This window comes from Mustela nigripes, chromosome 1 (genome assembly GCF_022355385.1).
Source record: "Mustela nigripes isolate SB6536 chromosome 1, MUSNIG.SB6536, whole genome shotgun sequence".
NCBI classification, from domain to species: domain Eukaryota; kingdom Metazoa; phylum Chordata; class Mammalia; order Carnivora; family Mustelidae; genus Mustela; species Mustela nigripes.
The window spans coordinates 242708125-242725330 of NC_081557.1; the positions used below are offsets into that span (position 1 = coordinate 242708125).

At 42.3% G+C, this 17206-nt stretch overlaps 1 protein-coding gene and 1 pseudogene across 3 annotated transcripts in view; one reads left to right on the forward strand and one right to left on the reverse strand.

The window, feature by feature from the left end:
- Positions 1 to 17206, reverse strand: part of TXK (TXK tyrosine kinase) — a 63927-nt gene that overhangs the window by 40538 nt on the left and 6183 nt on the right. For 2 of the 3 annotated variants that reach the window (XM_059383533.1, XM_059383551.1), the window contains exons 2-5: positions 5461 to 5515; positions 4486 to 4588; positions 3465 to 3670; positions 725 to 790 (exon numbers count right to left, since the gene is read on the reverse strand). In XM_059383533.1, coding sequence (XP_059239516.1) covers positions 725 to 790; positions 3465 to 3670; positions 4486 to 4588; positions 5461 to 5515 — 430 coding nt within the window. Of the gene's footprint in view, positions 1 to 724; positions 791 to 3464; positions 3671 to 4485; positions 4589 to 5460; positions 5532 to 17206 lie in introns of those variants that run through there. The other variant, XM_059383540.1, reaches the window with a different exon arrangement.
- On the forward strand, positions 5566 to 15268 carry LOC132008228 (ATP synthase F(0) complex subunit C2, mitochondrial-like; annotated as a pseudogene).

A 17206-nucleotide genomic window follows, 5' to 3' on the forward strand; every position in this document is an offset into this window, starting at 1 on the left:
CCTTCCAAATCTATATATTGTATAAAAAATGGTTTTTTTTTAAGATTTTATTTATTTATTTAATTGAAAGAGAGACAGTTGAGAGCATGAAAGAGGAGAAGGTCAGAGGGAGAAGCAGACTCCCCGTGGAGCTGGGAGTCCGATGCAGATCTCCATCCTGGGACTCCAGGATCATGACTCCAGGATCATGACTCCAGGATCAAGGCAGTTGCTTAACCAACTGAGCCACTCAGGTGCCCCCAAAATAGGTTTCTGAGTAGAACCCTAGTGAACACACCAAAAATTCCCCCCAACCTACAGCATTAGCCTACTTCTCATCTTCAGCTATTTCTAAAACATATCAAAACATGAGCCAAAATAGAGTCGTGTGTCTCTGCGTTAGGTTCAATTTACCACTCATTAAAAAACTAAGGTTATTTTTGGAATAGTTATTTTTCCACTTAGGACGTAGAGTAAAACAAGACCAAGATGCATGTTTGGTTTCCATGCAGTCACTGTTAAACCCCCAAAAAGTTGTCATACAAAACAAAACAAAAAGAAGTTTAAGAAAACGAAGTTTCTGAATCAACCATTATAAGGATCAAAGATCTCTCAAACTAAAGCAGCCAAATGTGTTACTTTCTTTTCCTTTTGTAGATCAAAACCAGCTTGTATACTTGTAAGCCTCCCAAATGTACCTGATTTTCATAGATCGACACGAGGGCATATTTTGGAGGAGACTTACTCATATATTTCCAGATTGCTTCGTTTGTTTTCAGTCACATAGTTGCTTGGGATTAAGCCTTCGTTCCTACAACAAAAGACAAAGCAAAAATCAAAATGCTTGGCATATCTGTGGCATCATCGTGACAGCAATCCTTTTAAAATCTCAAGGACATGGGGGAAATCAAACTCGTCTTACTGATTAAATTGCTGAAAGGAAAAAAAAAAAGGATTTTTCACTTCCATATTCAGCCAAAATCCTTGTATGATAAATACTAAGATTCTGACTTAAAATGGAAGTAATTTAAGATGTTTTGGAACACTTAGATTTTTCAAAGAGGAAAGGCGGCACTGATGAGGTAATTGGGGTATCACAGTGACTAGATGATAAACATAGCAACAGCAAAGATATCAACTTAATTTTTTAAATTGCTGCAAAATAGAATAGACATGCTAGGTTAGCCATGTCCTTATTACAACATTGTCACTCAGAAACATATGAACATGTGTCCTTGTACACCAGAAAAAGTACTTCTCTAAGTCATACCAAACAGGGAAATCCCTGGGTCACCAAGTATGTGCATCTCCCCTTAGATACAGCAAATTGCTGTTGAAGGAAAATATACCAATTTACACATCCATCAGCAGGGTAGGGGTTTTTCTTTTTCTATACCTTCACCAATGAAATATGAAATTAAAGATCACAAGAAGATCTCCATGACATTATTGAGAAATCCAAGCAAGATGAAGAACAGTGCATTTAGCCTGATAAGAATTAGGTAAACTAGGGGCGCCTGGGTGGCTCAGTGGGTTAAAGCCTCTGCCTTCAGCTCAGGTCACGGTCTCAGGGTTCTGGGATCAAGCCCCACATCGGGCTCTCTACCCAGCAGGGAGCCTGCTTCCTTTCCTTCTCTCTGCCTGCCTCTCTGCCTACTTGTGATCTCTCTCTGTCAAATAAATAAATAAATAAAATCTTAAAAAAAAAAAAAAGAATTATGTGAACTAAATCTGCAAACAAGAATGTATATTTTAGTATGTACATGGAAGTGCAATGAAAATTTTCTGGAAGGTTCTCACTAAGTGAATAATGGTGCTTGGGTCTGGAGGCATTGTTTATCATGGTGGCATATTACAAAAAGCGATATTCACTTATTAACTTTGAAATGAAAAATTAAATTATCTTTTTTAAGAGTCTGAGTCATGCCAATGCCAATTCACAAAAGGGCTAATTACATGGTCCTGAGCCTACTCATACCTCTTTCCCACTGGAAAGTGTCCATCACATGTTTAAGTCAAAACTAAAAACTGGCAAGAGGGCTAAATCATCAGGAAAATATAATTAAAGAAAGAGGTATGTAATCTAGCTACTTCTAATACTTAGATACTTATCATCTCCAAATCATCATGAAGAATAGAAGTCAAAAGCCAGCATTCTCCCCCAGGCAGCCCAGATCCCCCTCAGAGCATCTACCTCGGATTCTAGCCTGGTATTAACAACCCATTGCCCTTGACACAGTGACGTCTGTTTGCACCCCAAGGTCTTTTCTTCCTACCCGTTTAATTCAGCAAGTACTGCAATGTTGACTTCCAAAACTAGTCATTGCAGAAATGGGAAAATGAGCGAGATACTGTTTCTGTTCCTCTCTTAGAGCTTGACAGAAAAAAAGAATTCAAATACTCAAAGAAAGTGTAAATCAGGAAAAAAGCCCATATGGTAGAAATCATTATTCCCATATTTTACAAATAAAGAAACAAAAATGCATTAACAATAAAATGGCCATACAATACAGTAATCACTTCTGCTATTTATCTCAAGAAAATGAAAACAGTAACTCAAAAAGATGTGTGTACCTTTCGTGCTCATTGCAACATTGTAATAGTCAAGATATGGAAACAACGTAAGTGTCCATTGATGGATGGATGAATGACACAAAGACATATATATATATACACAACAGAAAATTAGTCATAATTTTATAAGTTATGTATAACTTATGTATAAGTATGTATATGTATGTATGTATAAGTCATAAGTCATTGTGTGTGTGTGTATATATATATATACAACAGAAAATTAGTCATAAAACAGGAGAAAGTCTTGCTTTTTGCAACAACATGGTGGATCTCAAAGGCATTATGCTAAGTGGAATAAGTCAAATAAGAAAGGCAAATACTGTACGATCTCAATTATACATGGAATCTGAAAAAATTTTTAATTAAAAAAAATAAGCTCAGAGATACAGAGAACAGTTTGGTGGCATACTATATTGCATTTTGAGAATTGCTAAGGGAGTCAATCATAAAACTTTTCATGGCAAGAAAAAAAATGCTGTTGACTATTTGGAGTGATGGATATTAACTACCCATATTGTGGTGATCATTCATTTATATATACATATATATCAAATTATTACATTGTACACCGGAAATAAATATAATGTCATATGTCAATTATATCTCAATAAAGGAAGGGAAGGAAGGAGGGAGGGAAACTCAGGGTAAGTGACTGGCCAAGGACATACAGCAGTAAGTGACAGCATGGGGATGTGAAGCCAGGTGTTTGCAGTTCTGTGACTCTGCCTGAAATCGCAATGCTGTCGTGCTCTCTCATACAGATAGAATGTGTAGGGACCGGTTCTGCTCATGCAGAAGGAAGAATTCTAAACCCAGAGAAAAAGAGCCATAACGCAGATTTTCTGCTTCAGAAGTCTTCAGAGGATAAACGAAGAGGAATTCGATAAGGACCGTCGCACGGTTCTTACCCTAAACGGTCTCTTGCCTTCCACCAGTGAGGGTTATACTTCTCCAGTATGAGGTATTCCTCTGATCTCTTCAATGCTAAATCACAGGGCTCTCTGGGCAGGAAATCATACAGTGCCTTTACTTGGATCTTCTCTTCGGGAACCTCGGATGGGGGGAGGGGAGGCAGTGGCTTACGTTTCGATGGTTGCCCGTGGTCTCTGTTGGACTGTAAAAACCAAGGAGTGATTTGCTGTACTATTGTTTTAGTCATCTGCACTAAAAAAGAATAGAGATAGAATATATTCCCCTGCTGCCCCAATTCTCCCCTCTGGCTTCACCAGAGCAAAAACCAGAGTGGGATAAATATAGGATATGACCATAAAACAACCTCTGAATCCAGCAACACACTCAGCATTTTGTAAGCTGTCAAGATCACGAATTCTCTTGCCAGCATTGCAGCGGATGTTTCTCTTTTCTTTTTTAAAATAGTTCTATGCTCAACACGGGGCTCGAACTCATGACCATGAGATCAAGCGTCGCATGATCCACGGACTGAGCCAACCAGGTGCCCCTGCATGTTTTTTTAAGCCACATTCTTAAAATTTAATCCCCCCCCCCCCAATAGTTTCACTTTGTTTTATGGGTTTTTCTCTCTTGAAAAATGACAAACAGACCTTCCCTTTCACACGCTGTGATCTGTGTTTGAGATTATCATACTTCTTAAGAACACGGTTCCCTCCAACAGTGAACTGAAAATTACTCCTGCTTTCAAAAATGGCAGAAGACATTTTTCCCCATTCCCTGTCTGGTTTCAAGTTCTGCCGAAACATAGCAGAGTAGGCTAATTTAAATGGTCTTTTTTTTTTTTTTTCCTTTTGCTCTCTTCTAAGGAATTCATTCACTGGGTGTTTATGAAGCCCTCCTCAGGCACCGAGCATGACATGAGATTCTGCGTGTGGCTACAAACAGTACCTCGAGGAGCTTAGTCCCTAAAAACACATGCTTCCTCTGTTCCCTCCCCCTCATCAAGATGATACTCACTCGCTTCTTGCTTGGCAATTCCCTGAACCATGGCCTGCGATGCCGTGTATATTTTTCTGGAAATTCTTCATCTTTGCTCAGGCTTATTTGTGTTCTGACTTGTCTGAGATTGAAAAACAACCATGTTACCAACAATGACCTGAATTCGGGTTATCCAAGCATTCTCCAAATACTCATGAAATGAAGAGGAAGCTCCAGGTCTCTTTCCAACTCCCTTCTTACTCAGAAGACTTCCCACGGGCAAGTTACCACCTCCCAGAACTGCATTTTCCTTACTGAGGAGCTAGTGGTACTAAGAGCATGTGGAGATTTTATGGAATAAAACTGAAGAAACGTTGTTATGTCCGTCTCCCGAACCAGAGCCGGTGAAACCTCATGTCCCACTCCCAAACCAGAGCTGGTGAAACCTCAGTTCCCTCATCTGTCAGATGGAGATTAGAAAGGCCATAGGTGTTTTTGAGAGTTACTTGAACTAATAAATGCAAATCCTTTAGCACAGTCTTGCAGAGAGGACACTCCCATTAAATGCTAGCCGTTCCTCTTTTCACGGTACCTCGCATTTACTCTGTACAATCGTTTGCTGGGCATCAAAGTGCAAGAGACTCTGATCATTGGGGGCAGGAGGTATTCAAATAAATAAGACAGGATTCTTGCACTTAAAGGGTAAAAATTATTAAGTGGAACACAGAAAGCAAAGAGCATACACAAAATAAATATCAAATACAGAACCAAGCCACATGCTATGGGAATGCAATGGAAGGAGCAATTAATGTCCAAGGGATCCAACCAGGACAGATGGTTGAAAACCTGAAGTTTTACTTATGCCTTTAGATCACTAGGCACTCAGCAGGGAGGAAGTGGGGCAAGGGTTTCCCAGACAAAGGGAACAGCAGATACAGAGAGACACAGACACAACAGACGATAAAGAAACGAAATGAATGAATTCCAAGAAGTTGCCCTCAGAAGTAGACTCACCGCTTCTGCAAGGAACAGCAGCAACAGCAACAGAAAATCGACTGGATGGTATTATCTGAAAAGCAGATCATTGTGGGAGAGCCGTAAGTCCATGATATTCGCTAGATGAGGTCAGTGGTGCTAGTCCAAAGGAGGAAATTTCCGGAAGGAAATTCCCAGGGAGCGATAGGAATGATGAAACATATGCTAGGTCTTGACTCTGCCCCCCTTTACTGGTGGCAGGTGAGAAACTGTCTCAAAAGCAAAAAGAAGTTACTGGCACCCTGACCAGTGTGGTTTCCCGTCTCAGGCTCTTCTCCCCAGGTCTGGTTTATGCATTTCCTCGGTCTGTGAATGACAATGACCACTGTATTCTACTTTACCTTGATTGGGGCTAATGTCAGCTAATAAATGCATAAAAGAATAGGATTCCAAAAGCAATGTTCTCCTAGGAAATCTGTTAGCATGGATTTTGAATTAGGTCCATCATATTTCTTCTAAAAATATTTTTAAATATTTTATTACTTAATATTTTATGTTCATAGAACCTGGATTTCTCATCGTGACACCAGACAATGAAGAATTAAGGAAGCAAAGAGTATGTTGGACATGAGTTCTGAGGTTAGACAGACTTGGGTTTGAATCCTCGCTGTGTGGGTGACTATATGTGCAATGAGTCCCTTCACTTCTCTAAGTCTTCGTTTTCCAATCTGCCAAAACAGGATAATCATACCTAACCCCTTTGAGAAGCCTTACGAGGCAGAGGTTAATCAGGGGAATTTACTGAACTGCTCTGCACTTAAGTTCCCTTGTCTGTAAAATGGGAACAATTAGATACTTAGCATGTAAGACTACTGGGAAGACTGATTGAACCAGTTCCTGGGAAGAACCTAGAACAGTCCCAGGTGTATGGGAAGAGGGTAATCAAGAAGACCTACTATTGGTATAGGGTTGTTGAGAAGATTAAATTAGACATCATCTCTCAAGTCCCAGGAAAATGGAAGTGGGGTACAAACAGAAGAGCCCCAGTGCAGTCTACCTTCAGCCTCTACTCTGTGCCCCCAAAACAGGGGAGGCAATGGAGTTTCATCAGCCATCATGTTAACACCAGGTGATGTCAGTACAGTCATACTTCCACCATACTTCCAATTCAGTGACACAAGGAATCTCAAAATGGCCAGAGGGGGATCTCAACTTCTGGTATTCCTATCTGCCAAAACAGGATAATCATACCTAACCCCTTTGAGAAGCTTTATGAGGCAGAGGTTAATCTGCCTCCCACCAACCCCAAGGTCACAGATAAAATGAACAATATTGCAGTGGGTTATTAGATGAGATGGTGAGAGGGACCACTCCAAATACCTCTCCTTAGTTCCCCAACTCATGCATCCTGGCTCTATACTTGTTGCTGGTTTAAGACATTCACTGCATCCTATAGGATACCACTCCAACATTGCAAGATGTTATCTCCCAGACATCATAGTAGTTACTGAGCTTTTAGCTGGCCATTCCTCTGTCCTATAAGCCAGCTGCTTCTGAATCATGGAACACCATGGTTAAGAGTATTCAGAGAACCATTGAAGAAGCACAAACAAAACTGAAAACAGGCTAACGGAATGTATCATCTTGTAGACCTCTGACTTTATCTTTCCATTCTGTCCCCATTCCAAGAGTTTCAGCCATAATTCTCTCCCCAGACCTTGCTAAAAGTCTCCTGACCTTGTACCTTCCATGTTCCCAACTAGCAAACCAACTTTTTTTGGGGGGGGGGGGCCATCACTAGTTAGTTATCGTAGGTCAATATCTCAGACTATCTTCCTAATGAAGTATAAACAAACTTTTTTGAAGTTCTGGGAGGATTTCATTTCAGCATCATCTTTCAGGAGACCTCTGAATGCGGCTATAGCATGATGGCTGTTTATTTCCCACTCATCTGTGCTCAGGATTCAGATCTATCTATACATGAGACTTGTTGAGGAACTCCCCTGAGGCCTCTTGTGTGCGTTGAAGGAGAAGCAGAAAGAGCAGGTACTATGTGAGTATAAGTCACCTGCTCCTGAAGCTATCTTGAGCCTTCTAGATCTCCTGGGGCCTACTTTCAAATACACGGCTTCCATATTATGATGGAGTACTGCTATTCCTGCCTAATTTTATGGTTCATTGAATCAGATAACACTCAATTTAAGACAGGCGGTTTGAATCACATAAATATTTCATGATCCATGGTTGACCATTCAGTCTTCACCAGTAGCAAGCCAGCAGCTACTTTTCAAGTTAAAAATAATTATCAGCACAGTGTCGAGGCATCACTTCTAATTCCTAGGGGATTGTGCTCTGATTTCCATCTTGAGACTTTATAGGATTTCCATATAGCTAGCATTTTTCCCTTCATTCCAGGCTGCCAATAATGATAATTCGAGTAATTATAATTGAGTTATTTCCCCCAGCAATAAGGCTTCCTTGGACCTCTAAATAATATGACCAGATAAATCTCAGATCTAGTTTTGACTCTGTTTCCTGGAGCCACTTCTGATACCAATTACTGTATTAGTCAGGTTTCCAATATGAAACATGACATATTTAAATTAGAACAATTTTAAAAGGGTTCATACACAAAGGAACTAATTACAAAGGTGTGGATGGAGGTAAGGGAAGCTGGGTCCAGGAGTACTAGAAGTGACACCATCCCTAGGTCCAAAAGGACCAGGAAAGTGAGAAAGAGACAAGTAGAGCCAAAATCTCTTTGATAGGAGCAAAAATCTGCTGTTGAGAGACACAACCAACTCAAGGCAACCTCACCATAACTTCCTCCCAGGACTCCCCTTTAGTGTAATCCAACCAGAAGCCAGGACTTGGAAGCATGTTGATCCAACCCCTACAGATTATGTTTCCAGGATAGAGTGCAAGGTGGAGAAGAAAGAATACCAAGAGGCTGGGCTCACTTAGCCATCATGGAGGTTGGCTACCATATTTGATCCCTATGGATCATCCTTCTAGGGGTATAGGATAGATAAGAATAAAGATACTCAAACAGTTATAAGGCTATATCAGCTTCCCTTCCTTTCACAGAATTTGACCTTCCAAACCTAGGTTCATGCATTAGTTACTTGCCTGTCTCTGACTTGGACATTATCATACTCAGTCTTTGGGCTACAGAAACATTGGTGGTCCAGTGGTAAATGTCTCATTCCACTGTGGAGACATAGTTCCAGCCTAAGCCCAGCGAAGACTCATCTTTCCTCCCATTGCTGCTTTATCACTCACCCTTGACTTAATAATTTTCTCTCATCTTTTGCCTGCAACCAGAAATCACCCATTTTCCAAGGACCATGCCAAGGTTGATTTCTAGACACTAAAATAAAATTACTGAGCCCCCCAAATCTGCACTATATTTATTATGTATTATTAAGTTTTGGGATTTCAACAGCTTCTGTCAATTTTCTGGTAGTATCTGCATGAAAAAAAATGACCAAAACACTCTGAGAAAGAGGGTGCGTTAGCACTTAGGGGCTCTGTCTACTTTAGCAGGACTGGATCTAGTTTACATTCTTGCCAATTGACTCCAGTGTTGTTTTAGAGCCCCATATAGATCTGTATCTATCCAGGCCAAGAGATGCAAAGTCAAATGTAGGTTACACAAATGAATGAAGTGGGTCAGACAACGGTTTAGAATGTGACAAAAATGCTATGGCCTCACGTAGAGGTATTCAAATTCAACATTTTAAAAATACTTCTTCCCTCTCTTGTATGACCATTCCCCTCTCCACTGGATCATTGCCATTATCATATAAATATGCTGCTACTTTCCCCATTAAAAACAAAAGAAACTACTCTTGATATAATTTCCTTGATCAGTTTTGCTCCCCATTTAGAGTAAAATCTAGAAATGACTCACCTTTTCTTGTTGCTTCCACTTCATCTCTCGTTTTCTCTTAACCCATTCCAGTCAAGCTTTTGTTCCTACTACTTCCCCCAAATTGCTCTTGCTAGGGTCTCCAGTGACCTACGCACTCCTTATCCCATGGTGAACTGGATGTCCTCATCTTACTTGACCTCTCAGCAGCATTCCACACTCTTCTCTTGGTTTTCTTTCTTCTTGGTTTCCTTTGCTACTTCTCTTCCTTCCTACCCTCTCAGCCTGGGGTTAAATAGCCTGCTCCAAAGCTTTTGATCTTTTCTCTGTCTCATTCACTCCTGTGATTATCTCATTCCTCTTAAAAACAATCTATCTGCCAATGACACGATGACATCCAAATATATACCTCTATCCAGTTCCAGTGCGTTCCAGATTTGCATACCCAAATGCAGTCTCAAATTCTCCACTTGGGTGTCTAGAGGACACCTCCAGCTCACATGAAGAAATCTGAACTCCTTCTCTTCCTTCCTCCCCAGATTTGCTCTACCCATCCTCTCCATTTCATCAGTAGCGAGATCATTTTTCCAGTGGCTCAGGTCAATGATCTTGGAGTTGTCTTTGACTCTTCTCTTTCTCTCACACCCCAGTCTAACCTGTATGAAAGCATGTTGATTCTGCCTTCAAAATGTATTCATGAGTTTCAGTTTGGAATGAAAATGGTCTGAAGATGGACAGTGGGGATGGTTGTATGATAATTCAGATGTACGTAATGCCACCGAACTATACACTTACAGATAATTAAAATGGCAAATTTTATGTTATGTATATTTCACCATGGTTTAAAACTCTCTCTTTTCCTCTCTCTCTCTCTCTGTCACACACACACACACACACACACACACACACACACACAATATTACTGCTTTTCCTACCCTTCTGTTACTACCGTGGCCTAAGCCACCATCATTCATCTGGATTATACCTACAGCCTGCTGACTTCTTCCCACTTCTACCTTAAACTCCCTATGGTCTCATTTTGGCACAGCAGCCAGAGTAATTAATGGAAAACCTAAGTTGGATCATGTTGCTCCTTGTTTCCAAATCCCACAAAGACTCCCCATTTCATTGAATGTCTCACACTAGCCTATAAAACTCTCTGTGAACTGGCCTCCCGTTGCCCCTCATTTCTGTCCAACATGTCCTTGCTCACGTCACACACCCACATTGCCCACCTCGCTGCTCCTGAGTCACGCCAGGCCTGCTCTCCCCGCAGTTTATTGAAGTATAATCAACATAAAATATTATATTCATTTCAGGTATTCAACATAGTGATTCAACAATTACATACATTATGTAATGTTCACCACAGTAAGTGTAGTTACCGTCTGTCACCATGCAGTGTTATGACAGTATTATTGACTGAACTCCCTATGCTGAATCTTTCATCCCTGTGAGTTACTTATTTCATGTCTGAAACTTTGTACCTCATAATCCCCTCCGCCCATTTTGCCTGTGCCTCCACCTCTCTCTCTTCTGGCAACTCCTAGTTTATTCTCTGTATTCTGAGTCTGTTTCCGTTTTGGTATGTTCATTTGCTTTGTGTTTTAGAGTCTACATGTAAGTGAAATCATATGATATTTGTCTTTTCTGTCTGACTTATTTCACTTAACATAATCACCTCTAGGTCCACCCATGTGGGTGAACAGTAAGATTTCATTCTTTCTCACCACTGAGTTATATATTTATATCTCACAGTTTCTTTATCCAGTCCTCTGGATACACAGTGGATATCGAGTCTGGGTATCCAGTCACCACAGTAGACACCTGGGCTGTTTCCTTATCTTGGTTATTATAAATAAAGCTGCAGTAAATATAGGGGTGGATTTATCTCTTCAAATCAGTGGTTTTGTTTTCCTCAGGTAAATACTCAGAAGTGAAATTACTGGGTCATCAGGAAAGGACCCAAAAAAGGTAAAAGAAAACTACATCAAACTAAAAAGCTTTTGCGTGGCAAAGGAAACCACCAACAAAATAAAAAGGCAAACTATTGAATGGGAGAAGATATTTGTAAATCATATATTGGATAAGTGGTTCATATCCAAAATATAAAAGAACTTGTATCACTCAACACCAACCCCCCCACACACATAATCTGATTTTAAAATTGGCAGAGGATCTAATAGGCATTTTTCCAGAGACACATGAAAAGAGGCTCTCAACATCACTGACCATCAGGGAAGTGATCAAAACTACAGATGCCACATCACATCCGTCAGGATGGCTATTATCAAAAAGATAAGAAATAATAAGTATTACTGAGGATGTGGAGAAAAGGGAACCCTCGTGTGCTCTTGGTGGGAATGTGAGTTGGTGCAGCTACTGTGGCAAACAGCCTGGAGGCTCCTCAAAAATATTAAAAATAGAATTATCATCCAATTTTCTTAACTCCTGCCACTCCTTCAAGTCTTTGTTCCAATCTTACCTTCTAAATGAAGATTGCCTTGATTGATGACTGCTGCCACCCCCTGCTCCCTGACTCCCCGACTTGGATATTTGTTACTTTGCTCATTTTTTCTTCTCTCTCTCTCTCTCTTTCTTTCTTCCTTCCTTCCTTCCCTTCTTCCTTCCTTCCTCTCTTTCTTTCTTTCTTTTCCTTCCTTCCTTCCTTTATTTTTTTTAAGATTTTATTTATGTATTTGACAGACAGAGATCACAAGTAGGCAGAGAAGCAGGCAGAGAGAGAAGAGGAAGCAGGCTCCCCGCTGAGCAGAGAGCCCGATGTGGGGCTCGATCCCAGGACCCTGAGATCATGACCTGAGCCGAAGGCAGAGGCCTAAACCACTGAGCCACCCAGGCATCCCTCTTTCTTTCTTTCTTGATGGCATTTTTTACCTTCTTGCGTACTATGTGATCGATTTATTTATTTTATTTCATTTTATTTTTTTACCGTCTGTCTCCTCTACTGGAATGTAAACAGGGATCTTTGTCTATTTTGTTCAGTTATATCTCAAGAGGCTCTAGAAATTGTTAGCATTTAATATGCATCCTACAAATATTTGTTGAGTGAATGGACACATCAAGGAATTAGTTTGAAGAAGCATCAAATGAAAACCTTTTCAGAACACCCACTCTACTCCTTGAATAATCACAAGCAGGTTATGTTATTCTCTATATTTTTCCCAATGCTTGAAATATTTCAAAACTGAAATTTATAGATTAAAAAGAGAAAATGCCCCGGAAAATCAGGTAGACCTGTGGTTAGATAGTTAAGGACCCATTCCAGGACTAAGAATTTTTTACATGTACGTGACTTTTAGGAAAAAAAACTTTTTCCTAAAAAACTTTTTATTTCTCTAATTCAGCCACTGACTTACCTTTTGCCCAACTGGAATTTTCATCTTCCTCATGAGCCCCCATAAGAAAACTATCCTAGCCCTCCCCACACCCCTCTCTGTCCTCTCTGCACTGGGGGCAGCTCTCCTGCCACAGCCCTTCATCCCCTGAAATTGTGCACCTGTGCAAAGTTCCTCTCTACCCCTTCTTGGTCAAGAACACCTCTCAGCGGTTGAGCCGACCACTGTCTGCACCGGTGCTAAAACCACCAGAGACGCTGACAGATGAGAGTCTCAGCAGCTTGGCAGCCCCCCCCCCCCCCCCCCGAACTCCCTGATTCCCAGACCCGGCTTCTGAGCCAGTGCCATTACAAGGGACACGGACACAGAAGCCAGGTGCATCGGGGCCGGGGCTGTCATGGTAGGAGTGGCTGGCTGTGGGGCTAGAATTGGGGCTGTGCTCAGGAGCCTCATTTTGATTATGCCAGGAACCCCTCTCTGAAGCAACAGCTCTTCTCCTACGCCATTCTGGGCTTTGCCCACTTGGTGGCCGTAGGGCTCCTTTGCCTGATGGTGGCCTTTCTCACTCCCTTCACCATGTGATGGAACCTTTTCCACCTCCCCATAGGTCTTTCTCCTGTGTCTCATCTGCCCTCATGTTCCTTTTCCCATACACCCCAGGGAAAGTGGTTGGCTCAGGGTTTGACAGAGGGAGGACAAATAAATACCATATTCGTAAGAAAACAAAACAAAACAAAAACCTATATTGGATCCCCTTTTCTAATCTTCGCATGTCTGAGTATGATTCCAGCACAGAATGGATTCTGCCCGAAGCCGGTCCCTTGTATCCCATCTGCCATGAGTCTGTTGAAATTGTTTGGCTCTTTCCTTTTTCTCTCCCTGCTACCAATCTTATCCAAGCCCTCATCAGCCCACATCTGTGGTAACTCATTGACTCCTCACTTAACCCTGGGTTAAATAGATTGCCTCTTTACGATGAAGAATCTGGCCACAGAGAGGAGCCTCCTTGCTGAGAGTCAAAGAGCTTTTAAGTGGACAACCAGGATCGGACCGAGGCAGCCCGACTCCGGAGTCTCCTCTCTCAACCTCTGGGCACAGTGTCGCTCAGTGACTGAATGAATTGGCCGAAGTCCCAGCCTCTGAGCCCTGCCCCTGAGCATCCCTTCCTTCGATCCATCCTCTAAGTCCATTTTCCTGAAAGTCTGTTTCAGCCAACTGCTCTCCTTCCTCAGCTCCTGAAAAAACTCTCAACTACATACAGCATCAAGAGGATACCCTCTCTTTTTTTTTTTTTTTTTAAGATTTTATCCATCCATTTGACAGAGAGAAATCACAAGTAGATGGAGAGGCAGGCAGAGAGAGAGAGAGGGAGGCAGGCTCCCCGCTGAGCAGAGAGCCCGACGCGGGACTCGATCCCAGGACCCCGAGATCATGACCTGAGCCAAAGGCAGCGGCCTAACCCACTGAGCCACCCAGGCGCCCCAAGAGGATACCCTCTCTTACACTCATCGCCTTCCATAACCTGGCCAGCTCCACTCCCAACTCTCCACGTTCACCACTGCTCACGCACCAGCTTCCTGCCCTTGCTCTGCTCTCACAGTCACTCCCAGCACTCCTTCCTCCAGCCTGAAAAGGACTTCCACTGCAGTTCACTCCCATCTAATGGTCCTCCAGGCTCCCAGAGCACAAGTGATCTGTCCTGCACTGTGGCTCGTAATTGGGCACCACGTTAGACGGCCATCTCAAGGACCATCTTTGCGTAGGCTCCATCTCTCATAGGTTTCTCGGTCACCCCACAGTTGACTTCTCAGATTGGATGATTCTTGGGGAGTTGGGGGATGCTGTCCTGTGCCCTACAGTTTCTTCAGCAGCACCTTTATGACCAAGAATCAGCAGCAACCCCTCCCTCCTTTGACATCCACCTCCTCTTCCCAGTCGTGAAAACCAAAACACTCCCAGACATTGTCAAATGTCCCGGGGTTGGGGTGGGGGAGGGGGAGCGGCGTACAAAAATCCCTTGATTTTGAGAACCACTGAACCACACTGTAATCTCCTCCATGGCAGCGCTTCCCAGAGCCCCCAGCACGGCTGCCGGGCACACAGAGAACTCAATAAATTAGCCTCGCCCATACCCCCACACCACCACACCCCACCTGGGCTCTACTCTTCAGTAGCTCATTCTACCACAGGACATCGCACAGCACGAGGCTGGCCACAGAACAAGCAGGGCTGACCACAACCTTTTGACTAAGTAGAACAGCGAAGTTGACAAGAATGGCTTCCGGAGCTTTGGCTAGTACTTATAGGTCATAAGCCTAACCCTCTGTCCCAGAGACATTAAATAAAGAAGTAACTTATCCAAAATAAAGCACCAATCCCTGAGATGCTAGATGAAAGAGTGAAACCCTCTCTGGTGTTTGAGGACTTTTTTCCGTATTAGGACAGCGCATGGGGGTAAGTGGGTTTTGGTATAGACCAACTTGCAGTCAAATCATAGCTCCATTTTCTTTTCTTTTCTTTTCTTTTTTTTTCTCTTCTCTTCTTTTTTTTTTTTTAACTTTTTTTTTTTTAAACATATAATCTATTATTTGCCCCAGGGTACAGGTCTATGAATCCTCAGTCTTATACAATTCACAGCACTCACCGTAGCACATACGCTCCCCAATGTCCATCACCCTGCCACCCTATCTCTCTCCCCCACCCCCAGTAACCCTCAGTTTGTTTCCTGAGATTAAGAATCTCTGATGATTTGTCTCCCTCCGGATCCCATCTTGTTTCATTTTTTCCCTCCCTACTTCCCATCACCTTGCCTCTCAAATTCCTCATATCAGGGAGATCATATGATAATTGTCTTTCACTGATTGACTTATTTTGCTTAGCATAACACCCTCTAGTTCTATCCACATCATTGCAAATAGCAAGATTTCAGGGAGGGGCGGTTGATGGCTGCATAGTATTCCATTGTATATATACCACATCTTCTTTATCCATTCATCTGTTGATGGACATCTAGGTTCTTTCCATAGTTTGGATATTGTGGGCGTTGCTGCTATAAACATTCAGGTGCACACGCCCCTTCAGATCACTACATTTGTATCTTTAGCGGAAATACCCAGTAGTGTGATTGCTGGGTCGTAGGGTAGCTCTATTTTTAACTTTTTGAAGAACCTCCATGCTGTTTTTTAGAGTGGCTGTAGCAGCTTGCATTCCCAGCAACAGTGTAGGAGGGTTCCCCTTTCTCCACATCCCTGTCAACATCTGTTGTTTCCTGACTTGTTAATTTTATGGCTCCATTTTCTTGTGGCAACAATGTGATTCTGGCCAATCACTCAGCAACCTTATCTGGAAAATATAGGAATGAAACCTACCTTCTAGGAAAGGCAGTTCCCCAACATAGGCCTTACTGTAAGCAGGCTCTACACTAAGATCTCACTACATTTTATGCTAAGTTACTCCCTAAACATTGAAATCGGTCCTGTTATTACCCCATTTTACAGAGTGAAAATGCTAAGAGAAGGAAAAGTTCAGTAATTTGTCACAGAATTAAAAAGCTGCTGAGTCGGAATTCAAGCCCAGAGACTTTGGCTCAGAGACTGGAAGCAGAACAAGACTATCCTTACGGATGAGAAGATTAAATAAGACAGCAGAGCTGAGGCACCCAAATCATAGAGATTACTCATTTAATTCCCAACCTGTTCCCTCAGCCAGCTCCCTAGAACTCAGTCAGGTACTCACAGGCTATGTTTTAAGGTAAACAGATGTAAGTAGATGTGATTCTCCCTCTGAAGACAAAACAAGGGAATAAGGCCAAGCAAGCCAAAGCTGATTCTTTGCTCCCAACTCCCTTGTCCTGAGCGGACTCTCCACCCCTGACTCAAAGGCAGATGTTCCCACCGTTCAGGACTCTCAAGGGCTCTGTCTCTCCCTACCACCCAAACAGTTCTCAGGAGAGGCTCTGAAACTTACTGTTGGTAAGGGATCAATGATATCATAAACAGATACAGTAGGAAACATGCTACACTGTAGTCCTTCTTTGGAAGGCATTTTCATGTTTATAAGCATGACCCTTATATTGAGGTGAAGAGAGAGACTGATTTTAAGGAATTGGTTCATAAGACTGTGGGAACTGGCAGGTCCAAAATCTAATGGGGTGGGCTGGCAGGATAGAGACTCAGGGAAGAGTTGTGTTCAAGTCCAAAGGCGGTCTGCTGGCAGAATGCCTCTCGCTGGGGTGAGGTCAGGCTCTATTCTCTTAAGGCCTTCAACTGATTGGGCAAAGCCCACCGACATTGTGCAGAGTAATCTGTTTTATTCAAAGACCACTGACTTAAATCTTGATTTAAATCCTCATCCCCCAAACCCTTTCACAGAAACATCCAGAATTATGTTGATCAAACAGCTGGGCAACATGACTCAGCCAAGGTGTCCCATAAAATTATCTATCACAATACCTTAAATTTAAATACACAGAACTGGGGCGCCTGGGTGGCTCAGTGGGTTAAGCCACTGCTTTCGGCTCAGGTCATGATCTCAGGGTCCTGGGATCGAGTCCCGCATC